Source organism: Sarcophilus harrisii, chromosome 3 (assembly GCF_902635505.1).
Source record: "Sarcophilus harrisii chromosome 3, mSarHar1.11, whole genome shotgun sequence".
In the NCBI taxonomy this organism is placed as follows: Eukaryota; Metazoa; Chordata; class Mammalia; order Dasyuromorphia; family Dasyuridae; genus Sarcophilus; species Sarcophilus harrisii.
The window spans coordinates 163,221,197-163,248,309 of NC_045428.1; the positions used below are offsets into that span (position 1 = coordinate 163,221,197).

A 27,113-nucleotide genomic window follows, 5' to 3' on the forward strand; every position below is an offset into this window, starting at 1 on the left:
TATATATATATATATATATATATATATATATATATATATATATCCACTAGTAGATTCTTTCGCAGTCAAACTCCTGCCAACTTTATTTACTATTCTTCCTTCCTTTCTGCAGATGTTGTTTTATTAGATAGTAAGTTTATAACTTTAGAAGACATTTAATTAGAATAGTAAAATAAAGGTATTCTAGTATCTGAACATTAACTATGATATGATATTAACTATGTGACTTTCATTTAATTCTGCTCTAAACCCTAAACTAGTAAGGAAGATAACCAATAAGTTTAACCTTCACTTGCTTTTAGCTCCTGACATTTTCTTAAGCTCCTGGATGTTGCACAAGTATATGAAATAGAGCATCATTTTCATTTTTGTATTTATCCCAAATGCCCTGATATGGATCATGTACATGCATTATGCTTTTCTCCCTATCTGCCTCATTAATACCAAAAGATCTTTTTAGCTTTAGGAAAGGGTGCTGTCCAGTTTTGAAATTCTTATTAAAGTTAAGGGGAAGTTATATAAGCTTCAGCCCTGACTCTTATGTTCTTTCTGTGTTTGATCATTTTATTTTTTTTCCTTTATTTACTTCTTTTCCCCCTCCCAAATTATCTGCCTCTGCATCTTTATCATATCTAGAAGTATGCTCCAAACTTTGATTCTGTCAGTCACCAGATTAGGTAGTGACATACTTTGCTGCATCTATGTAATATTTCAAGGATAGGGGATTTTAGTCATGCGGAAAATCTTTACAAGTATATATAGATCTTAAACCATATATGCCTAGAAAGCAGTTTTCTGAAAGTTGTTGTGGGCAAAAAAAAAAAAAAAAAAAAAAATCAAAAACAAAAAAACCATAGAGGTAGCTAGATGGTGCAGTGGATTGGCCATCAGCCCTCAAGTCAGGAGAATCTGAGTTCAAATCTGGTCTCAGACTCTTAACACTTCCTAGCTGGGTGATCCTGGGCAAGTCACTTAACCCTATTTGCCTCAGCAGCTCCCTTCCCCCCCCCCAAAAAAAAAAAAATCATAATTAAAAAAAAACAAACAAACCTCTACTTCTTAGGTAATAGACATGCTAAAAGCCTTTTCTCCATCTGAGCAGAAAATAACAGGGTATAGCCCAGGTCATTTTCTATATATGAAGTATTAGAGTGGGATTTTCTAGAAAGAAAGGATTTGAAATCAAGGTAATTGCATAAACATAGAAAACCTTGATCTGAATGTATATGTATGAGAAATCTTGTTTGGAGTTTGGGACTGTCTCAAAATAAACTAATATGAAAAACCAATTAGATCCAACTGAAATGTCAATACTTTTGAAAAAAAATTATTAGCAATGCAAATAAAAATTGTATATAAATCCATTTCAGGGTAGTTGGTTGTGTGCTTTGAGAACATGATTTTGTGTCTGATGTTTCTGAAAGGTTGATAAAAACCAGTAAAACTAGTTCCTACTTGGGTTAGGGTTTGTCCATTGAGTTTGTATTAGTTCTCCTTCTACAAAATTTGGAATGTTCTCAAGATTTCTTTTTGGGTTAAAATGATTTATGAATAGTACCACTAGTTTGTGGTGTTTGGATTTTTTGGTGGCCCAAAAATAATCTGTCCAATTTGTTGCTATGGACTACATAAGTCTTGATATTCTTTGGCATTACAAAATAAGAATCATGGAATTTGAGAATTGGAAGAGACTTCTGCAACCATCTAGTTCAATCTTCACTTGAAAGGTATCTCTGTTATAATATACCTGAGGAATGCTTATCTACCTTGCTTAAAGAAATCCAAAGAGAAGTGGCATCCTGCAACCTCTCAAAACAGCCCATATTACTTTTGGGTAATTCTAACTGTTAGAAAGTGGTTTTTGATACCATGCCTAAATTGTCTCTTTGATACTTTAACTTATTGCTTTTTATTCTTTTGTAATAAATCAGACAGAATAAATTTAATCCCTGTTTCACTTGACAGCCCTTCAAATACTTGAAAACAGCTATTGTTTCCTCACTAAGTCTTCCCCAAGCTAAATAGTCCAACTTCTTTTGTGATTTGGACTCAAGGCCTTTTACCATACTGGATGTCCTCTAGTTTATCATTGTGTTTTTGTTTTTGTTTTTCCCTCAAACTTTGATATTTAGAATTGAACATAAATATTGGAATACAGAAGATAAGGTAATACAGAGTTTTGGCTATTTTTCCTTGCTTTGTAGATTTTGAAAATGACAAGCATACCTGTGAAAAAAAAAGTACAGGGCCAAATATCCCTGGAGTACTCCCCTAGAGACAACCTGCTTTGTTGGCATTAAATCACTAAATACATCTCTTTGAGTTTGGCCATTCAGTAAGTTTGTTTGTTGGTTCTTTAAAAAATATATATGTATAATCAATTACATGCAAAGATAATTTGTAACATTCATTTTAAAGTTTCTTAATTTCCAAATTTTCTCTCTCTCTGAGACACAATAAGCAATTGTTTCTACATGTTCTACATGTTTAGTCATACAATACCTATGACCATATTGATCATGTTTAAAAGAAGACAGATCCAAAGGAAAAAACCAAAGGGGAAAATAGTGTGCTTCGATTTTCATTCAGAATTCATTAATTCTTTCCTTGGCGTTTGGATAGAATTTTTCATCATGAATCCTTTGGAAATGTTTTGGATCATTGTATTGCTGAGAATAGTTAAGTCATTCACTGTTGATCATGATATACAGTGTAGATGTTCATTCATTCAGTTCTGAATCTATCCAGTTGCTTTGTTTAGGTTTTATCTCTTCATTTTCTCCATAAGAATAATTAAGTAGTAGAGCTTTCAAGTGGTCAGAGAGATCTGAGATAAATCTTCATAATCAATCATCCATCCCCATCAATACACACTTGTAAAAATGTGAAAGACAAACACACACACACACACACACACACACACACACACACACACACACACAGAGAGAAAATCCAGTTTTATATTAGTGGGATCTAAAGTAAAAAAAGAAGAGGCATGTTGGAATCTTTACAAAGTGTTAAGACATTGGAGTTGATAGAGACAATAGTTATCTGGTTTGGCATGGTTCAGTGTGGTTGATTTGATCTTAGAAAGAGATATTTTTGGGCCAGAACTTGAAACAAGGTACTAAGTGGAACTGATAGAACAATGCTTGTGTTCACACCTTTAGAGAGCTCATAAGTAATCTAAGTACTCAATGGAGTTCACACGTTTGGGAGAGTTCAGGGTTAGGGTTTTGTACTCTGGGAGATAACCCAGAATCCCTCTCCCTCCAGAAGGCAGAATTAACCTTTGGGAGATTATATATATAGGGAGCTTTTGAAGCTTGAGCTTAGTTCTTCTTGTGGGACTGACTGGACTTAGTTACTTGAGGAGTTACTAGAAACTCTGGGAGCTCGAGAGAGATTTACTTGGAGTCGGAGAGAGCTCTTGGAACCCACAAGCCCTATCTTCGAGGCACGAGAGATTCATTGCATCTTCCAACTTGGTGCTAAGTGGAGGCTGAAGAAAGCAGAGGCAGAAGCCAAGGCCAAAGCTGCAAGATCTCTTGGAACCTAGCAGAGAGTTAGGCCTCAACTAACCAGGCTAATTTGGAAGGAGAAATAAATGTTTGCATTTTTCCAGCTGCCTGCATTTTGGAGTAATTATTTATTTCAACTGAGACTAAGGCCACCTCCAGAAAACCTTCACATTTTGGCGCCCAAACAGGGACCTGAACCCTGGACCCTCAGATGTAGGACCCTCCAGCCAGTCCCACAAGAAAAACTAAGCTCAAGCTTCAAAAGCTCCCTATATATGTGATCTCCCAAAGGTTAACTCTGCCTTCTGGAGGGAGAGGGATTCTGGGTTATCTCCCAGAGTGCAAAACCCTAACCCTGAACTCTCCCAAACGTGTGAACTCCATTGAGTACTTAGATTACTTATGAGCTCTCTAAAGGTGTGAACACAAGCATTGTTCTATCAGTTCCACTTAGTACCTTGTTTCAAGTTCTGGCCCAAAATATCTCTTTCTAAGATCAAATCAATCACACTGAACCATGCCAAACCAGATAACTATTGTCTCTATCAACTCCAATGTCTTAACACTTTGTAAAGATTCCAATAGAGGCATATTTTAATATGCATAATAATTATAAAAGAATAGCTTGGGTGCGTGGGGGAAATTTTATGTTGGTGATGGTGGGTGCAGGTTGATTTTGTGTGAAAACATCCATACACATACATTTTTGGAAAGCATTAAGTGGGTCTGGATTTATAACCTTACCTAATACAAATCAGCAACTCTTTTATAAATTATGATCCTAGAGAGTCATTTCTGGGGCACCTAGATTGTAATGATTTCTGTTTCTCCTATTTCCTCTTTGAGGTACTCCTCAGCTCTCCCCAGGAAAGAAGTATAAAATTTCCTTTCCTTCCCTCTTAAACATAACTGGAGTGTAAAGTTGGATATGAGTAGCTTTGGGAAAGAGGAAGGAAGTTATATAATTCTTTCTTTAACCTAGTTTGGTATAAAACACTCAGTCTTAGAGGAAGACTTGGCTTTAAATCTTGGTTCTGATGCTTTATTACCTGTGTGACTACATCTTTCTGGCCTAAGTTTTACTCATTGATAAAAATCAAGGGATCAGATGAAATTATTTCTAAAGTTCATCTTACTTTTACTTACTGAGTAGCTGGAAATGTGTAACATATAAATAAGTGTGTTTATATCTTCTGTTGCGAATTCATTGTCTCTGAGTTTGTCTAATACTTATTATCATAGTTAAGCTATTCTCTTCCCCTTTCCCTCTCTTGCTTGTGCATAGCAAAACAATATATGTTAGTTGGCTTAATAGTAAAAACAAAATAGTTTCTTTTTAAACTTATATATCATGGCAGGACAACATTGGTTTTATGGTCATTTACTTTTTATTTTTAGAATTTTTGTTTTTAATTTCTCTAAAAGTCTGATTTAATGTAGAAGTTGTCCCAGAGGGGGGAAAAAAATAGGATATAAAAGCAGGTATTGTCACCATTAGGAACTTCAGTTGACAAGAATACTTTTCTTGGTAAGATGGCTAGGAAACAAGCTTGGTGGAAAGATTATATCCCTTTTATAAGGTGCTGAGAGCTTTCCTTCACAAGTCATTTGCTGTTGTAGTGGAGCAACATCATATTGATGAGGTTTGGGGTTCCTGGTGGTTAGGGAATCAAATGAAGAGGTTTAGGGTTGTATCCCCAAATGATGAGGTTTGGCTCAGGGTCCCCTCGATTCCCGTAGAATTCAGTTCAGGGCAGGGATTTGTGGGAACCCCCGTGGTCGGCGCAGACGTCCTTCATAACGGAATTTATGAACCCGAAAAGCTAGACTGGCAAAAAGAAGGTTTATTATTGGCATTGGGAAGTTACCTTTGCTATGCATGAATAGAAAGAGTGAATTCCTTGGTAGCAAGATCCCAGCAGAGGGATATAAAGTTTCTAGTGGAGGAGTCCTGGCAGAGAGTTTCTAGCAAAGAAATCCTGTAACAGAGAAAGTGAATAAGATCTTCTAAGGGAAATAGAGAGATAAAGATAAAGAAGGGGTAATGCTGAAAGAGAAGATCATTTCAGCAGGCAGAGGGTTGCAGCTGAGCAAGCTACTTTAGACCTTCTGCAAGGAATGAGCCCCAAGTTAGCTCTTTTTTTATAATTGAAGCCTAGGCTAGAAGCTGGGGACAGCTCTTAATGGGGGCTGGGTGTAGTTTGAACTGGAATCAGAATAGAAAATCTTGGAATTGAAGCTAGGGCTTCAATTTGGGCTAATTTCCAACTCAATATAGTTGCAATCTCCAGCTCCAGGTAAGTAGGAGTGGTCTTGTACTCAACTAGCCCCACCCCAACTAACAGAATGAAACCACTTTATCTTGATTCCCTGGGGCAGGTCTTTCAGGGAAGAGTATTCTCCCCCAAAGTCAGAGAGAGAGAAAAAGAGAGTTTCAGGGCTCCCCTCGTCAATATTGTTTGGCAAGCAAAAATTAGGAATATATCTATATCTATATCTATATATGTCTTTATAGATATATAGATAAAGAATCTCCAAGTATTTTCTTTTAGGAATGATTTTCTTTTATTCCTTGTGCTACATTTAAAAAATACTTTCATTTGCTCTGAGATTTTATAAGTAGTTGGCACTGCCCTCTGGTGGTAAAAGGGGAGATTCTCTAGAATTAGAAAATTGCTACTTTGTTGATAATCATCAAATTCACAGCCACTGAATGGGTGTTGGGATATATTTATTGAAAAAAAGGTGTTATATGAGGCCTATGTAATATTAGGTATAAAAATAATCATCATACAAGTTACCATTTTGAATTTTTTAGTTAGAAAGATATTCAGATAGGTAAGAAATATGAGACTATATTCTAAGTTCATTTGAGCTGTTTGTTAAACATTCTATCTTATAGGAAAGATTTAGATAAGATAGTTAAATAAGGCTGACAGGCATATGGATCTGCATTATTATTCTTTAAATGATTGTTTAATGTTTATTTCATGCTTTTTTATTTAATGTTCTGTTAGACTATGTTTTAAAAAATATCAGCTTGGAGCAGGGAGATGATATAGGCCTTGATTATTGTGTCACTTGTCTCTAAACTATTCTACTGATCCATCACTCTGTTAGCAAGTACCAAATGGTTTTGATAACGGCTGTTTTATAGATTAAATTATTTATTAATCATCATTTATTTTCTAATATAAAAGCATGATAATGTTGGGGTCAATTTTATTCAGTTTATTTAGACTCTGTAAGACTACAAGTATGAGTGAACATGCTGAACTATTTTGGGAGTAGAGTTCCTTATACCAATTAAATCATGTCCAATTCTTGCTTCTGTCCAAATCCATATTTAGATGGATTAGATGAATTTTGGTATTATTTCATATTCAGAATTTTTTTTCTTGACAGTAAGACACAAGTCTCCACAAAAGACATAAAAAGATTCTGGAATTAAGAGTTTGGCAGCTAGGCATGTTGGCACACTTCTTTAGTCACTGGTGACTAAGTCACTGAGGAACACTGAAGCTGGTGGATTTCTTGACATCAACAGTTCTGAGATGCAATAAGTCTAAAGCTGTTTAGTTATCTGTATTATTTGACCAAAGTATGGGGAGCTTCAGGGCTTACCTATTCATGGCCTAGACTGGCCATATTATTGATGATGTTTGTTGCGTGATTTTAATCATGTCTGATTCTTCAGGATTTTGTGGGTTTTCTTGGCCAAGATGCTGGAGTGGTTTTTCATTTCCTTTTCTAGCTCATTTTATAGATGAGAAAACTATGACAGATAAAGTGGAAGTGACTTGCTCAGGATAACACAATAAGTGTCTGAGATCATATTTGTATTCCAGAAGATGAATCTTCCTGATTTCAAAACCAGAATTCTTTTCACTATGCCACTTAGCTGCCACTGGACTGTTTTAGGTAGGACCAAAAGGCTCAGATTGGAAAAATGGAACAGGTTAAAGCTTCCATGCTGATCAGTATTGAATAGGTTCAGTGGGAAAACATTTTTATATTCAAAGTTTCTAATAAAGGCCTCATTTCTAAAATATATAGAGAATTAACTCAAATTTATAAGAATTCAAGCCATTTTCTAATTGATAAATGGTCAAAGGATATGAACACACAATTTTCACATGAAGAAATTAAAAGTATCTGTAGTCATATGAAAAGATGCTCCAAATCACTATTGATCAGAGAAATGCAAATTAAGATAACTCTGAGATACCACTACACACCTGTCAGATTGGCTAAGATGACAGGAAATCGATAATGACCAATGTTGGAGGAGATGTGGAAAAACTTCAATACTGATACATTATTGATGAAACTGTGAATGGACTCAACCATTCTGAAGAGAAGTTTAGAACTATTCTCAAAAAGTTGTGCATACCCTTTGACCCAGCAATGTTTCTACTGGGCTTATATCCCAAAGAGATCTTAGAGGAGGGAAAGGGACTCACATGGACAAAAATGTTTGTGGCAGCCCTTTTTGTAGTGGCAAGAAACTGGAAACTGAGTGGATGCCCATCAATTGGAGAATGACTGAATAAATTATGGTATATGAATGCTATAAAATACTATTGTTCTGTAAGAAACGACCAGCAGGATGATTTCAGAGAGGCCTGGAGAGACTTACATGAACTTATGCTAAGTGAAATGAGCAGAAGAACCGGGAGATCATTATATATGACAACAAGAAGATTATACAACGATCAATTTTGACATGGCTCTCTTAAACAGTGAGATGATTCAAATCAAATCTAATTGTTCAATGATGAAGAGAGCCATTTATATCCAGAGAAAGGACTATGGGAATGGAGTGTGGAACACAACATAGCATTTTCATGCTTTCTGATGATGTTTGCCTGCATTTTGTTTTTCTCAGGTTTTTTTTCTTTCTAGATCCAATTTTTCTTGTGCAGCAAGATAGTGTATAAATATGTATACATATATTGGATTTTTTACATATATTTTAACATATTTAACATGTATTTGACTATTTGTCATCTGGTGGAGGGGAGGAAGGAAAGAAAAATTTGAAACCGAAAGTTTTACAAGGGTCAGTGTTGAAAAATTACTCATGCATATGTTTTGTAAATAAAAATAACTTTAATAAAAAAAAAAATTTAGGGCCAGCACTCCAAGACTGCTCAAGATAGGGAGAGAAGAAAAGAAGCAAGGAAGGAAAAGGAGTTGATACAGAAGAAAAGAGGAAAAAGAGAAAGAAATTAATGCATGTCAGTGTTTCTACTTGGAACAAATAATAGATATTCTAAGATTTTATAGTTATTATAAGACAGATTTTATTAAACTTAAGTTCTTTATTGGACATCTTTGGGAAGAGATTCTATTCCAACACTAGACTTTTGAGACTATAAAAGGTTGTTGTATTCATTGTGTTAAATAATCAATAATCATCATAATGCAATAGTAGATGAGTAGTAAAAACTATGCATGGAAGAAGCTGTCATACTATTTTGGATGTGTGCCAAATATCATCTAGCTGTTTATTAGACATCTCCACCTGGATTCTGTTTGCATCTCAGGATCAAAATATATAAAACTTGAAATAGGATTTTGAAGCTAAAAGACACCATGGAGTTCATCAGGTCCTCAAAAGGGCTCTCTGCCTTTAATTTTCCTCATCTCTAATTCAGCTCATATACCACTGACATAACCACAGTATTCTTAGTAAAGTATCATTTTGGGATTAATTCCACTTTATTACTTCATTTTGCCCTATGGAAAATAACAATAATAAATATACCTATCTAGCCTTTATTGGGTAATAGCACTACACAAAAATTATTTCATTTTATCCTCATGATAACCCTGGGAGGTAGATGCTATTATTATTATTATCATCATTATTATATTTCCATTTTACTGTTGAAAAAAAATAAAGTCAATAGGTTAGGTGACTTGCTCAAGGTTACACAGCCAGAAAGTGTCTTAAAAGCATAATGCAAACTTCTGACGTCTACACTGCACCAAGTCTTTGTATTATATACTTACTGATTTTTGATCTAAACTGAACACTTGGCCTAGGGAAGAGAAATACAGATTGTAGATCAGACACAATTCCCTGCTTTCATGACAGTATCTAACTGGAGATAGAGCTAGCGTGCATATAGAAATAACGAGAATGCATTATTGGTACATTACAGAAATGCTAACAGAGTTCTGTGTGAAATCTGAAGAAAGGTCATTATAGCCCAGCAAAAGGTGACATGTATTTAACAGTGGAAAAGGAGGATATTTTAAGTATTTTGAGTAGTCTGAGCAAAGCTAAATACTGCTGCAACTACAGGATTTTCAACTGAGTCAAAAGACATATTTAGTGGAAAGGAAGGAAAGATAGAATGGTTCCATTTGGGATAGTGCTAGGCAGTGGAATTTAAATTTTATTTAGAAAACATAAAGGAATGAAAGTTTTTTGAGCAGAGGAATGCCATGGATCTACAGATTAAGGAGATTAGTCTAGCAGTTGTTTAATGAATGAGTTGGAGGAAAAAAAGCCTGTTAAGAGGCTTTTTTAGTCTAGAAGGTTGGTAACAAGAACTTGTACTGGAGTTGTAGAAATAAGATAAGAGATGGAAGAGAAAATATATAAAATTAAGTAACCAAATAAAATGTGAGGAAGAAGGAAGAGTCAAAAGTTTTAAACATGGGGAAATGGATAACTAGTTCTGATAGAGGAAGTTCCAATTTTTTGTTTCATTCTGGTCTTATTCTTATAAAAGCTTGAAATCCTTGTGTTTCATTGAATGACCATTCCCCCCCATGATGTTTGATATTTAATTATGCTGGCTAAGTGATTCTTGGTTTATAGCCTTAGCTCCTTTGCCTTCTGGCATATGCCAGATAAGATATCATATTCCATGACCTCCATTTCTTTAATGTTGCAGCTGTCAATTCATGTGTAATCCTGATTGTAACTGGCATTTAAATTGTTTCTTTCTGGCCACATTTTTTCCCTTGACTTTATTAGTTCTAAAATTTGGCTAAGTTGCTCCTTGGAATTTTATTTTGGGATTTCCCCTGAGATGATCAGTGGATTCTTTGAATGCCTATTTTGCCATCTGGTTCCAGGATATCAGGGCAGTCTTCCTTGATAATTTCTTGCAAGATGTTGTCCAGCTTCCCCTTTTTATTATGTTTTCAGGTAGTCCAATGATTCTGATATTGTCTCTTGGATCTCTTTTCTGGGTCAATTGTTTTTCCATTGAGGTATTTTACATTTTCCTCTATTTTTTTATTCTTTTGAATTTGTTTATTGATTCTTCATGTCTTGTAGAGTCCTTAGTTTTCACTTGCCCAATTCTAACTTTTTAATAGTATTTTTTATTTTTACAATTACATGTAAAATAATTTTCGATGTTTGTTTTTGTTTTTTGTTTTGTTTTGTTTTGTTTTTTGCTGAGGCACTTGGGATTAAGTGACTTTCCCAGGGTTACAGGTAGGAAGTATTAATGTCTGAGACCAAATTTGAATTCAGGTCCTCCTGTTACCCAGAGCTATGCTGAAACAGGTCAAGGTCTGGCTGTTGGAGGATGCTTATTTTCCCAGATCTACACCAAAGTAAATGGTGATTCTCAGAGCTTGTGTTCACTAGCTACCCTGACTATGCTAAGACATATAAGGGGTCCTGATGTTCATGTGTGTCTGTTCCACACTGGACCTCAGGATCTCTTGCTGGTTTTCTGAGTTAGGCTTGCTGACAGCTTGTTTATAGGCTTACTGTCGTGTAGCGTGCACCTTCCCCCTACCCCTCTTTAGCTGAGACAGACCCCTCCTGCTAATCTTCCAAGTTTCCTAAGCTTAAAGATTGTTTCAAAAAATAAAATAAAATAAAAAAGATTATTTCACGTCATCTCCTAGCTGGTTCTCTTGTTCTAGGACCTGTCTTGGGTCACTGTTTTATGGTGGCCTGGTGATGAATCTGAGAAAGCATAGTGATTCACTACTTACTGTGTCATCTTGGCTCTAGGAAGTAATAATGTCAGGTATTATTGATAAAAAGAACATATTTGTCAAATTTGAATTGTACTGAATATTTTTATGGAGTTTGTGATTCTTTGTATCTTAAGGAACTAGTTTGAAATAGAATAAATTTGCTTTTCTGACCTACTATTTAGTTTAGTGGTCAAAAAATTAATCAAACATCTTTTCATTTTAGATAAACTATTAAAAGGGATAATCAGTTTTGCCACTTACATATTCATTGCTTCAGTTAGACTTTGCCAGAATAGACTTGTTTTTTTCTGTAGATCTAAAAATATTGAACAAAAGCATTTTAAAATCTTTTCTGTTATAACCCTATTCAACATTTTGAAATAAAAAATCCCTTGCTTAATAACAAACATGAGTTAGTAAATAAACTTTATGTTTAGATGGAAAAGTAATCTTTGATTTGTGATGACAGAATTTGAGAAATCTTGGTTTCTTTGTGATGGGGGGAGGAAGAAGAGTTCCTATCAGCTTTGAGATCTAATAACAGGTACCATGATATGAGAAATCAGGTGTTTTATAAGAACGAATTTTTTTTCAGGTTAGATTGTACTTTATCTCTTTAGTAGTGAAGTCTTGTAACTTCCTTCTTGAAGAAAGTCAATAAATCAGACAGTTTTTAAAATCACTTTTTAAGGAAAACTTAAAAAAAATTAAGTATCTTTGTGCTTTATCTTACTGAATATTAATTGAATGTAACTTTTTCTTGATATTAGGTAATATCAAGGTTATATATCAATATAACAAATATATTATTATTATACTTTCTTTGCCTTTCTTTAAGTGACCCCATACTTATGTGCAGTTTTAGCCATCGGCTGTCATTTCAGTCAGTCAGCAAGCATTTATGAAGTACTTCCTTTGTTTTAGTCAATACAGTGTCTTGAACAAAGCCATGGAAGTTAAGATAAGTTCTGTTTTGGACATGTTATGTTGCCTCTGGTATGTCCAGTCAAGATTTCCCAGTGACATTTGTTACTGTGAGCCTGTAGCTCAGATGGAGAGCAAGGGCTGCATTTATCTACAAAAAGATGATGATGATTTGAGTCCATGTAAACTGATGAGATTACTAAGTGAAAGATTATAGAAGAAAAATGCATCTTTAGGATAGATCCTTGTAGACAAACTGATATATACTGCAGGGATATAGGGATGTCAGACAGAAAAGTGTTAAACCAAGAGAGAGTCCAAACAAAGGAGGAAATGATCTGCAGTGTTAGATGCTAATAAGAGGTGAAGGAGAATGAGTATTGAAGAGGAGGAAATATTACATTTGACAATTTGAGGTTATTGGTATCTTTGATAAGCATTTGAATAATTGAGGTCAGAAGCAAAAATTATGGAGGATTTTGAAGAGAGCAAAGGACAAAGTATAAAATCTTTTTAAAGGAGTTTAGTTAAATTAATTTACTTATGTAGTGCCATGCCAATTAAACTAGCAAAGAACTACTTAGGAAGGCAGAAATAAAAAATAATAAAATTCATATGGAAGAAAAAAAAAGTCAAAGATTATCAAAGTAACCACTGGAAAAAATTTGTGAAAGGAAGAACCTAGTAGTGTTGGATCTCAAACTATATTAGCAAGTGATAATCATCAAAACAATTTGGTACTAGATAAGAAATAAGAATGGTTGATCAATGGAGTAGTATACAATATACAGAAGTAAATTAACATGGTAACATTATTTGATAAGTCTAAAAATCCCAGTGATTGGGTCAAGAACTCACTATTGACAAAAATTGTTGGGAAAACTAGAAAGCAATTTGGCAGAAACTAGGTGTAGAACAACATCTCACACTATACACCACACACCAAGGTAAATTAAAAATAAAGAGTGATATCTTTAATAAATTAGGGGAACACAGAATAAATTACTTATGGGGTATATACATGACCAAACAATACAGAGAAAGATCCATAAGAAGTAAAATGGATATACCCTTTGACTTAGTAATACTGCTATTTGTTCTAATGAGATAAAAGGAAAAGGAATCCTAAGTATAAAAATACTTATTATACCTCTTTTTTGGTGGCAAAGTATTGGAAAATGAGGGAGGTATCCATCAGTTGGGGAATGGTTGTGGTGATCGGAATGATAGAATGTAATGGAAATCCCAACTTTTGGGATAAAAATTCACTATTTGACAAAAACTGCTGGGAAAACTGGAAATTAGTATGGCAGAAATTCAGCATGGACCCACACTTAACACCGTACACCAAGATAAGATCAAAATGGGTCCATGATTTAGACATAAATTATAAATTTTTATAATTTATAAATTAGGTTTTTCTGAAATCATCATTTCCATAATTTCTTACAATAGTATTCCATTACATGCTTTTTTTTCTTTTCTTTTCTTTTCTTTTTTTTTTTTTTTTTTAATAAATTAGAGGAACATCAGATAAGTTTACCTTTCAGACTTGTGGAGGAGGAAGGAATTTGTGACCAAAGAAGAACTAGAGAAAAGAGAATTGACTCCAATTTATAAGAAATCAAGCCATTCTCCAATTGATAAATGGTCAAAGGATATGAACAATTTTCAGATGATGAAATTTAAACTATTTCTATCCATATAAAAAGATGTTCCGAATCACTATTGATCAGAGAAATGCAGATGGTACTATACACCTGTCAGATTGGCTAAGATGACAGGAAAAAATAATGATGAATGTTGGAGGGGATGCGGGAAAACTGGGACACTGTTGGTGTTCCATTGTTAGTGTTCCATTGTTAGTGGGAACGAATTCAACCATTCTGGAGAGCAATTTGAAATTATGCCCAAAAAGTTATCAAACTGTGCATACCCTTTGATCCAGCAGTGTTTCTACTGGGCTTATATCCCAAAGAGATACTAAAGAAGGGAAAGGGACCTGTATGTGCCAAAATCTTGGTGGCAGCCCTTTTCATAGTGGCTAGAAACTGGAAAATGAATGGATGCCCATCAATTAGAGAATGGTTGGGTAAATTGTGGTATATGAATGTTATGGAATATTATTGTTCTGTAAGAAATGACCAACAGGAAGAATACAGAGACGTTTAGAGAGACTTGCACGAACTGATGCCGAGTAAAATGAGCAGAACCAGGAGATCATTATACACTTCAACAGCAATACTGTATGAGTTTGTATTCTGATGGAAGTGGATATCTTTAACAAAGAGAAGGTTTAATTCAGTTCCAGTTGATCAATGATGGACAGAATCATCTATATCCAGAGAAGGAACACTGGGAAATGAATGTGGACTACTTGCATTTTTTGTTTTTCTCCCCAGGTTACTTTTACCTTCTGAATCCAATTCTTCTTGTGCAACAAGAGAACTGTACGGTTCTGCACACATATATTGTATCTAAGTTATACTATCATATATTTAACATGTATAAGACTGCCTGCCATCTAGGGGAGGGGGTGGAGGGAGGGAAGGGAACAGTCAAAACAGAAGTGAGTGCAAGGGATAATGTAAAAAATTACTCATGCATATGTTCAATAAAAAGTTATAATTTAAAAAAAAAGAATGTAATGGAATACTGTTGAAAGAAATTATGGAGATGATGGTTTCAGAAAAACCTGGGTGTGTGTGTGTGTGTGTGTGTGTGTATATATATATATATATATGTATATATATATATATATATATATATATAAACTGATGGCAGAGTCAAATGAACAGAACTTGGAGAGCAAACTACACAGTAATAGCATTATTAAAACAGATGATCAACTGTGAAAGAGTTAGTAATTCTGATCAATATAAAGTCTACCACAGCTTCAAAGGATTTATGATATAAAGTGCTAGCTAACTTCAGATAGAGAACTGATGGAGTTTAGATTAAAGTATATTTATCGTACTTTATTTTCCTTTGTACCCCCAGTCTTCTTGTCTTGCTAATATGGAAATATCATTTGCATGGCTTAATATATTTAATAGATGGGGGAAAAGTTGATGCGAGGAGAAACTGAAAATTAAAAAAATAAATAAATAACATCAACTAAAAAAATTGATAGCATCGTGGCACAAGATATTTGAGTGTCATAAGACAGAAAATAAGAGATGTAAAATCAGAAGGAGAGAAAGGGAGTTGGACAGTGGTTTCAGCTTTTTGGCAGAGAATGAAGTATTGTCCTAATTTGAGAAGTTTTAGGTGAGAGAATATAATGAATGGCTTGAGGAGAGAAAAGAAGATTTGAAACAATTGTTGTAGTGAGTGGGATAATGAATCTCTTATGAAAAACCAGATTGCTTTATAAATAAGTATTTAATATCACATTCTAGGGGATAATTATTTTGTTTAGTACTTAGAAATCTTCTAGATGCATAGTTGTTGGTTTTGTGTTGTTGTTTTTTTAAGATTGTTGCAATTACTTTTTATTTTATTTATCTTTTATTTTAATTCCTTGATAAATAGGAAATAATTGTGTTACTTTGTTTAGTTCTGTGAGCATAATTTTTCTGCTCTATTCAATCAGTGATATGAATCAGAAATTATTTGGTGTTCTGGTTGGTTTTCTGGAGGTCTCTGGACCAGCCTTTGTTTCAGTAGATTAATCACCACGAAAATAGCCACGTGTTAAAGTCCAGATCCTTTATTATCTCCTTCAAAGTCTTGTCTCTTTGCCTGGGGCTTCGACTAGCTTTCTTGAAGGCCTTCTGGAGTCTTGGTTTCAGTGGAGAAGTGAAGGAGGAGAGCCTGCCACCATGATGGCATGAGATGGAGTGAATTAATCTGGCTGAGTTTGTCCCAGGTTTATATGCTCTATTTTAATTACATCTTTGTAAATGTGAATCTTGTAGAATAGGTGTCAATCTTGTAGAACTATATTAAGTACTAAGTACATGTACTGAATAGAGAACTGTTAATCACCATGCTAAACTAGATAACCATTGTCTTATCAATTCCACTTAGCACCTTGTAAGAATCCTTGTTTCAAGTATAGAGTTCTGGCCCTTAACAATTTGATACATATTTTTATTTATTTATTTATAAGTTAGATCAGTTGAGAATTCCTTGCCTAAATGTTATATTTTTAGTCTTAAGCAACTTCTCTTTTAATTTTGAAACTTAAGGTTATTTTATTCTGTGTTCCTTATTTTTAGGTTGCCTGAAGCTCAACAGAGAGTTGGAGGCTGCTTTCTAAATCTGATTCCACAAATGAAAACCTTATACCTTGCATATTGTGCCAATCACCCATCAGCAGTAAACGTTCTCACAGAACACAGGTATGTGGTTTTCTGAGTTCAAAGGAGTTACTCTTGGCTCTTTGGTCTACTTTTTGCCCCCAAATAAAACAAACAACCTCCCCCCCCGCCCCCCTTTCCCCAACATCAGATTTTTAAAATACTTATCTTTGAACTTTGCTCTTTGGAATGCCTTGGTAAATAGCATTTTAAATTTAAACTTAAATTTAAAGCTAGTAATAAGCTGTCTGGGAAGGTAATTATTTAAGTTAATTTAAGAGTGGCAATGTGATAGAATGGGTAAAATTATCATTAAAGTTTTTTATAAAGCTTATCCACATTCCATGAGCTGTCTTTTACAGATCTGTCTCATTTCATATAATATTTGCATTTTCCAAATTTTTAAAGATATATTCAGTTTTAACTTACCAAATCTTATTTTTCTATTGACATAAATCATCTCTGAAATGATAATTTTCTTGCTTTTTCCTTTAATTTACTTTTTCTATTCTCCAGGTCTCAGTTTCTTAAATAAATGCACTAGAAGAAATTTCTTATTATTTAAAGCAATCTTTAAAAAACTGAAAAAACCTATTAAGTGTCCAGGGTGATTATCATCCTCTAGATAGTTTTATTTGTGAATTTGTATTTTTTTAAACCAAGTTCAAATAATTTCCTTATGTATATAGTGATTATATATAGCACATTTTTAATACCATGAGTATGTATTTATGATTATGTCCATATTAGCATTATAATGGAATTTAATTGTAATTATATTTGGTGAGGAAGCAAGATGCTTAAATTATTCTATTTGGTCTGAAATGTACACAGTTTTTTTGGGCATCTTTTTCAACTCATATTTTATAAGTACCTGTGTTACAGAACACATTCTAGGTATTTAGAAGTTTCAAAGTTTGAAAAATGCATAATTTATATTGTAGCAAGAAGGTAGATTTGACACCAAAACAGAGTGCTTTAAGATATCCTTAAAAATAGCTACAGTTAATCACTTTCCACGATCCTTACCTTTAATTACTAGAAGAACATCTGCCAACACCTCTGAAGGAATCCTTTCCCTCACTCATCAGGACCCATAACAATCAGAGTCCTTTTTGCCTATCATAAGATGCTTTTCTTTTTTTTTTTAACCAAGCCTCTAAATGAAGAAGTAGAAACATGCAACACAAATGCAGTTGGCTGGAGTTCTTCACTTACTACCATATCCCCTTAAATAGCTGACTAGGGTTAGGAAGTCTTTCCACTCTTGAATGTGGTAGACTTGTATCATTGGGTCATTGAATGAATGAATGAATGAAAAAGCATTTACTAATCACTGACTGTAATAGTTCCTACTCAATAATATTTCTAGGAGAGTTCAACTGTAGGACAAATGGAAAGGCCTGGGGGCCCTAAAGATTTATCTACAAGGCCAGGAGTCCTTATGACATTTGTGATACTTAATGCAGTAGAGAAGCTGCCCCCTTGTCATTGGAAAGGGGTGAATGGGTTGAAAGGTTGGCCTTCAGAGGGCATTCTGAATTCCCCCTTCACAGGATTGAGAATGTTAATTCAATTTCTAGCCAGAACAGGAAAAGGGGAAGAAAGAATGGTTTGGGAAGATTGAGTTTGGGGTGTTAGGAGTAATGACTTGAAGTTAGTTGGAAGTAATGTGAGATGTAGTGACCTATGCTAAGGACTACTTCTAGTTGAGGGCCATGGCAAGATGTTGAAGGAGAGAGTGGAAAATGGAACAGGGGAAAATGTGTGACAGACATTCCCAATCAGACTTTGGAAATCAATTTTCTCTTAGAATCAATGCTAGATAGTGCTCAGATTCATTGTCAGTATTGTGATTCAGCTAAATTTTAGGTAAGTTGACTTTGATGTGCTATCCTAGAACCAGTAAAGACCAATGAATAATGTTACTTGTTTCAGAAAATGCATTATTTTCTCTTTTTTTATACTATCAAGAATTTGAAGGGATTGAGATGGTAGTGAGATATTCAGGTGCTAGAAAACAGCAATTGGATATGTAGTGCAGGAACTCAGGAGAACTGGAAGTGAATATATAGATTTGGGAGGCATCTGCATAGAGATAATAATTGAAATCATAGATTTAGATTAAATCAGCAAGGAAAATCATGTAAGGAAGAAAAGGAAAAGATCATGGTTTGTGGGATTAATGTCAATGACAATATCATTATTTTTCTATGGAAACTTTTATAGATAATTATCATTACCAGTAGCAATAATATTAACAATGATATGCTATATTTGTGTAACATCATTTATATAATGCTTTCATGTATTATTTTGATGTTTCAACAGATTTGTGATTTCATTGATGTGGATTTACTGCCAGTGGAAGTTGAAGTTCATTTGAAATCTTTATAGTTGATTAATAAGTCGTTGTTTTGAGTATGTTTTATTGATACCTTTTGCCATTGCACAGTAGTATTCTATTACACTCATATACTATAGTGTCTCTCAAATGAATACCCACTTAATTTCTAGTTCTTTATTTCCACAAAAGAAAATCAGTATTTTGGTTTCATGAATTGTTGTGGGCAAAACATTTATTATTTAGGGACCAGTTTTTTGGTCTTTTGTGCCTTTTTCATTTAGACTAGGTTACTCCTTGGAAGACTAGTCCATCATCAAATTTGTACTCAAAACCTTTGGAGTTTGTAAGTAGCTTCCAGAGCTTATGCTGCATTTGAGATAGTTTTGGAGAATCCAGTTACCTCCATATCACATAATAGGAAGATTTTAATGAAGACTTTATATGTCTTAACATCAGGACCTGTGATTTCTAGTGGAAATTCCTTTGATTGAGAAAATTTGCAACATAAATATATAACTTCTGGTCTTTGATTCTCTTGTTTTACCACAAGCTCAGAGAAGTTGACTTCCCCATGTCAGCACAACTTATAAATGTCAGGATTAGCCTGGGCTATACTATTCTGATTGGTGAATCAGTGAACAGAAATTCAGGTTCCCTACTACATTTTGCTAACCCCAGACTTCCAACCATTCACTCAGATGATAATCTTTTAAAATAGTATTTTTGTTTTTCCAAATATATGCAAAGATAGTTTTCATTGTTCACCTTTGCAAAACCTTGTGTTCCAAATATTTCTTCCTCTCTTCTCCCTTCCCTTTCCTCAAGACAGAAAGTAATCTAACATAGGTTAAACATGTGCAATTCTTCTAAACATATCTGTCAGACTGTTAGTTAAAAATTAGATCAAAAGTGGGAAAAAATAAAAGTAAACAAACAGTAAAAGATGAAACTACTTTGTTCCAATCCACGTTCAGTCTCCATAGTTCTCCCTCTGGATTGGGATGACATTTTCTCTCATAAGTCTATTGAAATTGCCATGAAGTCACTTCATTATTGAAGAGATTCAAGTCCATCACAGTTGATCATCACATAATCTTGTTGTTACAATGTACAGTGTTCTCTTCAGCTCACTTCATTTAGATCAATTCATATAAGTCTTTCCAGGCTAATTTGAAATTAGTTTGCTCATCAGCTGATGATTGTTAGTGTGCCTTCTAGCTTGCTTCTCACTTCCTTCCCCCCTCCCCCGTACCCCCTCCCCCCCCTCCAAAGTAATAAAAAAATGCTGCTTCTGGAAGAGTGTGGTAGATTACTGACAAATACCTCCACTCACTTTGACTTCCCAAGCCAAATTGCCTCCCTTGGTCACTACTCCTTTATAATTCATATAAGAATATAAGTTCCTTGAAAATAAAGACTATCTCACTTTATTTGTATCCCCATTGCTTAGCACATACATGTCTGGTACATAGATATATCAGTGCATGGATATCATTCATTCAGTGGTGGAATTTGAATTTAAATCTTCCTAACATTAGATCTGATATTCTGTCTACTTTGGCAACGTGGACTCTTTTCTATATGCTATCTAATTGTAAATAATAATTGGTTTCTAGAATAGTGTTTGTATTCTAGTACAACAAAACTATTGCTTGGCTGCATCATAGAAGCTTGCATGGTGAGCTACTCTTGTTCCTTTTTTGAATTTGCAACTTATCAAAGGGGAACCTGGGCTGATAGAAAATAGCGTCTAAAAACCACAAAGAGCAATCCATGGAGTATACTGGTAACCTCAAAGTGGTTTCTGGGTACGCTTTTCTGTGTACAGACTAGCATTTCATATGCATCTAAAACCACCATGATAGGTATTTAACTAGAAGCTGTATTGAGCTGAGTCATATATAAGGGTCAATTTGCTGCAGACCCATGCAATTGAATTGAATTGAAATGTTTTTGTAAACTTTTAATAATTTCTTTTGGGAAGGGTAAAAATAAATAGGGTCCCAGAATTGAATCCCACAGTCTCTAAACTACATAAAATAAAATTTTGTGCACTCTTCTTATAATCTTACTATCAGGATAATGAATATTTCTGTGGCAAAAGTACATTCTTACCTCCAAACCTCTAACATGGAAATGAAGTTTTGGAATATGTTCCATTAGGTACTGATTGTACCTTATTATTTGACTTTATAGGGTTACTTGGGAACAAGAACTAGATTTTTATCCCACTTCTATTTTCAGATTTCATCAAGCTTTTACTTCCTTAGATTCTGGTTCATTGTTTTGAAAATTCTACTGAGTTCTGATGAATGGAGAGCTGAATGAGAATTTAGGGATTTTAATTTTTGGCTCTTACTTCATTTAATGACTTCAGGCAAATTACTGAAATCTCTCTGTCTCTTAATAAGTTTTATGGTCTTTCCCTGGAAAGATACTGTGTTGATTAATTGATGCCTATGAATTGAAGTCTTTGAGTTTTTTTTTTATTTTTCCCTGATGAAGGCCTGCTGTGGAACATTGGGGAATTTTTATTGTTAGTATTTATTGCATTGTTCCAAAGCATCTTATGATCTCACTTCTCAACAATCCTATCTCTGTCATACATTGGATAAGATGTTGTCATTTCTTGCCAGATTCCCCAGGTTGTCTGACTGAACCAGTCATACTGAGTTTCAGAGCTTTTGTCTTATTATCAGTGCTTTGAATGGTTTTTAAGTGAGTGATGACCTTACTATGCTTGTTAGTAAGATAGCTTTTCTCATATCTGCTTGCTGAGTTATTGCTTGGATTTGATGTTATTTTATTGAATTTATTATTGAATTAATTTACTGAATTTGTTAACAAAATATTTTAATTCTTTAAATGTACAATCTTTATAGATTGTACATTTATGGAGTGACTATATTGTCTCCAAATAGAAGAGAGAAAAACATTTGCTTGTAGTGGGTAAAAGTTTGTAGTATTGTGTGTTTTGATGACATTACAAGATGTTCTCACATCTGCAAAATAAATATTTCTAAAACACAGATCAGATCAAGACTCTCGCTTTCTCAAGAAGTGTTTGTGGCTCCCTGTTTCCTTTATTCAGTCAGTCAGCTTGCATTTTTTAAACATCTTGTATGTGCCAGCCACTCTGACATACTAAGAAAGGGAAAAATTCTGTCACTGCTCTCAAGGAGTTCACAGTCTAAGGGAGGAAACAAACTTGTGTTGCATGTATATATGTATATTTATATATACATAAACATACATCTGAATACACATATAAATATACACACATAAATTGAGGTTAATATCAGAAGGCACTAAGGGTTTTTGCTGAAGATGGGAATCTTTCTGAAATGAAGAGGGAGAAGATTCTGGATATGAGGGCTGGGGAGGGAGACATTGAGTGAAAATGGTGAAGTCAAGAGATGAAATGTTTTATTTGTGGAACACCTAAGAGGCTAGTGTCACTGAATTGCAAAATATATAAAGGGGAGTCAGGCCTAAGAAAATTGGAAAAGTAGGAAAGAGGCAAATTATGGGGGACTTTGAAAACTAAAGAGAAAATTTTGTATTTGATCTTGAATATAAAAAAAAGTCACTGAAATTTATTGAATTGGGTGTGTGAGTGGAAGGTGTTTTGGTCAGAGCTACATTTTAGGAAAATCCATTTTGATAGGTGGATAACGTTTGGATAAGTGGATAAGTTTGATAACGGAGAGAGAGATTTGAGCAGGGAGATCAGGTAGATTGCTCCTGTAAGAGTCCAGGCATGAAGTAATGAGAGCCTGCATGGGGGTGGTGGCAGTGTCAGAATAGAGAAAGAGATGTGTACAAAAGATGTAATGAAGATATGGGGGTTATAAGAGACTTAAGAGTTGATGATGAAATCGAAGTTTTGAGACTAGAGAACTAGGAGGATGGAGCCCTTAGTAGTACTGGAGAAATTAGGAGGAAGAAAAAGTTTTGGGAAAAAGATAAAATTCAATTTTACACATGTTGAATGTAAAATGTCTTGGGGAATCCTATTCAAGATGTCTAAAAGACAGAAATTTCAAACTGGGAGCTGAGAAAGAGGTTAGTCAGTATTAGCATGAGAGTCATCTGCCGAGAAATGGTAATGATAATTGAATCTCTAGGATTTTATATCATTGAGCAAAATAATATAGAGGGAGAAAAGGGCTCAGGACCTTGATGTCTGCCACCTGTTTTTAATAGGCATGATGTTGATGAAGATGTATCAAAAGAAATAGAAAGAATGGCCTAATAGTAAGAGGAGAAATAAGTCTACTGAGATGAGAATATCAGGGAGGAGAGGGCGATGCTGTCTGTGGAGAGTCTCACTTTGACACCTAGGCAACATCCAATCAGTGATTAAAGCTGTGTAAGGAAAAAACAAAAACAGAGAAATAGCTTCTTTTACCTAATTAAGAAAAAAATTTCACTCTGGGAGAGGAAGACCCTCAGGGTTTCTAGCCAAAACAGAAATAATTGCCATTTACCTTTACTCTGAGCTAATCGGTGCCTTAATTATGACCAACTGGGGCTTGGCCTGGAATTATTACTGGCCAATCAGTGAGAGCCAGAATGATTTAGGTTTAAGGCATGGTTCTTAAGGAAGAAATCTAGCATAAACTCTTACGATATCTTGGAAGGTTTCAGCTATCAAAATTTATATTCCTTTGGGCAGAGTACTCACTAGTAAAAATATGTTACTCTTTGTGGACAGAGGAAAGGTAAGGCAAAGATGAAAGACGAATTTCTTTTATTAAAGAAATAAAAAAGAAAGAAGAGGAGGAGCTGTGTTGCCCAACTGTCCAGTTCCAGTTGGGTATCCAGTTTATAATTCATTAAAATCCTAGACCTTCTCCCACATGAACTATTTCTTTGTTCAGACGTTTCAGAAACATTAATTCAAATTCCTTAAGTATATATTAAACATACTAGGAAAAAACTCTCAAAGAATTTATGGATATGATAAAGAGGAAAGGGGAGAGGGAGGGATGGAAGGAGGGAAATTTGTGTGTATGTACATATGTATATTAGCATATATACACTGTCACTTTGTATTAAACTTTATGTAGAGTGTTTAATATAAGATGATAGATTGTATATTTATTTAGATATAGATATGTGCATTTATTTATGTGTATGCACAGCTATATTTTATACATGGTTTAATACAAAGTGGTAGAATGTGGTAGAGTGTTGGGACAAAAGACAGACCATGATTCTTGGTATAATTTTAAGAAGGAAATGCTCATTTTGAGGAAGAATATTGGTCAAAGAGTGTGTTGTTGAGGATTAGGGGAGGATAATCTGACTTACTACTAGAAAAGGAATTTGGAACCACTGAAGTTAGATGAACAAATTAAGTGCTTATTCCATAATCACAAATTGCCTTCCTAAGTTTGTTTGTTTTAGCCTTTGATTGTGAATAACAGTGAAGAGAGGACTAGGGAAACTTTTATAACATATATGTCATCTTTGTACATATTTTTATTCAAACTATTTAATATATATTTGAAGTCCTTACTTGGAAATTTAATCAAGGTACTAGTTTTAACAAATAAATGTATGGAAGATCATTATAACTACTATTCTAAGCATCGTTACCATAACCAACTACAACAATAATAGTAGCTCACATTTATGCAGCTTTTTATATACAGATTTATGTGCTTTCTGATTTCCCCATTAGAGTGTAAGTTGTTTGAGAGCCTCAATAGTTCAATAAAAGTATCAGTTTTGATTGTCATCTCAGGCAGTTATCTAACATAATATACATTAATAAAATGTAATGTTCTTTAGAGTTTCAGTATAGTATAGTGTATAGAGAGCTGATCTCAAAGTCAGGAAGGCTTGTAATCAAATCCATTTTCTGACATTTTCCAGCTGTGTGGCCCTGGGCATGCCAGGCCCTTGACCTTTAAATATGCCATACAACGTAAGTCTAATAATTATAGAGAAGGTGCTAACCTGTGTTGGTGGAGGGGGGAGTACCTTACTTGAGATACTTCTGTCTATGAAACCACAGGTCTGGACCTCAGAGGTCATCTAGTTCAGTTTTTTTATTTTATAAACAACAAAATCTAAGCACAACAAGGTTCACAGTCATCCAGTAAATATATATGAAAGGGAAAAATTTGATCACAGGCTCTCAGTTGCCACTGTTTTTTCCACTGTACTATGTTGCTTCTTTTGTGGGAAATGAAAGAAATTTGGAGGATCAAAGGTCTTTTGATTTTTGTTTGATATATGAATAATCTTCCCAAACTCCCTTACAGAGATTATAAGGAGCTTGTAATAATGAAGGTCTAATTCTCTAATTCTCTAAAATGACTAAAAAATAGTCAGCAGTTAAGGATATCTCTTGAATTAAGAGAGGAAATGTTTCTCTAACATTTCTCCTAACAACACGCCAGCTTCTTTTGTTTTGATTCCAGCTTTTCTGATAGACCTAAACAAAATCTCTTCATGTCATTTGAAGGAAAATTACAAATTATCCCCCTTTGGGGATTTTGGGTTTTTAACTTTTGAACATGATGCTAACTCTGAATAGTCTGTAAAAGTTGCATGCTTTAATGTTAATATAATTGAGCAAAGGTGAAAATTGAAGGTGTTACTATATTCATTCAAGCTGTCTTATATTTTTGTTTGCTTGATCTTTGCGTACTCTAATGACATTCCAAAATTGAACCTATATAAAAAGCAAAATGCCGCAAACTTTTTTTTTTTTAAAAGAATTTATCCAGTTAAACATTTTTAAATGCAGTCTTCTAAATAGTTACTGTGCTGGCTGTCTTGAGGTATACCACAAGGTAGGATTTTTAATATTTAGAAAAAAAAATTGTTGTTCCAAATTACTTATTTCTTTATTGACGTTATCAGGTTATTAAAGAAATAATATGTTCAGTTATTTGGAAAGACATTTCAAAAAATGGTTCCCAAGATTTTGTATTGCAGCTGTCCATGTCTATGAAATTATGCCGTCTGTATGTTTTTTAAAATAAAAGGAGCATTGTTAATAAAGATTTTTAGGATCAGGGGTCATAAGCAGTTTTTTGCTTTTAGAAATAAGAGATTGCGTCCTTTAGAGAGTAGAAGTATTCTTTAATACCTTGAAAATTTAAGAAAATCCTTTAGTCATATAGTTGGAGGAATAAACTAATAAGAGATAGCAAAGTAATTTTAAGGCAGTTGAAGTCTCCATTTGAAACAGTAAGTTTGATCTTCATGTGATACAGAAGGCCTAATGACTTTTTAATTAGTACCTATTTAAAATTATTTGTGAAGTTTCACCAGATAAGAAGACAATTCTCGATTATTTTTTCTCTTTCCTTTCAGAAGTATTGAACTTTTCAGCAAATTTAAGAAAATTTGCAATAATCTTCTAATTCTTTCTTTCAGTCACTTGCTCAGGGTCATACAGCTAATAATTGCCATGTATCTGAGGGTAGATTTGAATTCAGCTCCTCCTGACTCAAGGGCCAATGCTCTAGCTGTCTCTCCAAGTAAATTTTTAAGACTAGTCATATAGGATCAGAAAATAAGAGAATCTATACATGCTGCCCGTTTCCTCAGAACTTTTTTTTTCCCCCCCTGAGGCAATTGGGGTTAAGTGACTTGCCCAGGATCACATAGCTAGGAAGTGTTAAATTCTTGAGATCAAATTTGAACTCAGGTCCTCCTGATTTCAGGGCTAGTGATTTATCTACTACACTAGCTGCCCCTTCCTCAGAACTTTAAAAGGAAATTGGTAACTTTTCCTATTTCAGCTCCTCTGGTATTTTTTCCATTATAATCAGTCTACTAAATTTTACTTTTCACTAAGTTTGTGGTAAGCAGAAACATTCAGAAGAGAGAGACTTTTTATGAATATGCCATTCTTATTCTTCTAAAAGATTTCTTAGTCTTTTTAATAGTAGTGTTATTTTCAGTGCAATTATGACTTCAACAGTGATCATCTTATTCAAGAAGTTATTAGGAACCAATGCTTTAGAAGGCTAAAGTAAAAGTCTTGTTGATCTTTCTAGCAAAATTCCTTATTGAAATCTGAGGTTGAACTCA

General features: G+C 34.2%; 1 protein-coding gene and 1 long non-coding RNA gene across 6 annotated transcripts in view; one reads left to right on the top strand and one right to left on the bottom strand.

Annotated features, from left to right (window-relative positions):
- Positions 1 to 27,113, top strand: part of ARHGEF7 (Rho guanine nucleotide exchange factor 7) — a 319,978-nt gene that overhangs the window by 214,294 nt on the left and 78,571 nt on the right. For all 5 annotated transcript variants that reach the window (XM_031958722.1, XM_031958725.1, XM_031958724.1 and 2 more), the window contains exon 9: positions 16,628 to 16,750. In XM_031958722.1, the coding sequence (XP_031814582.1) occupies positions 16,628 to 16,750 (123 nt within the window). The remainder of the gene's footprint in view (positions 1 to 16,627; positions 16,751 to 27,113) is intronic.
- LOC116422282 overlaps positions 1 to 27,113 on the bottom strand; it is a 108,683-nt gene that overhangs the window by 19,711 nt on the left and 61,859 nt on the right. The gene's annotated exons all lie outside the window — the stretch shown is intronic.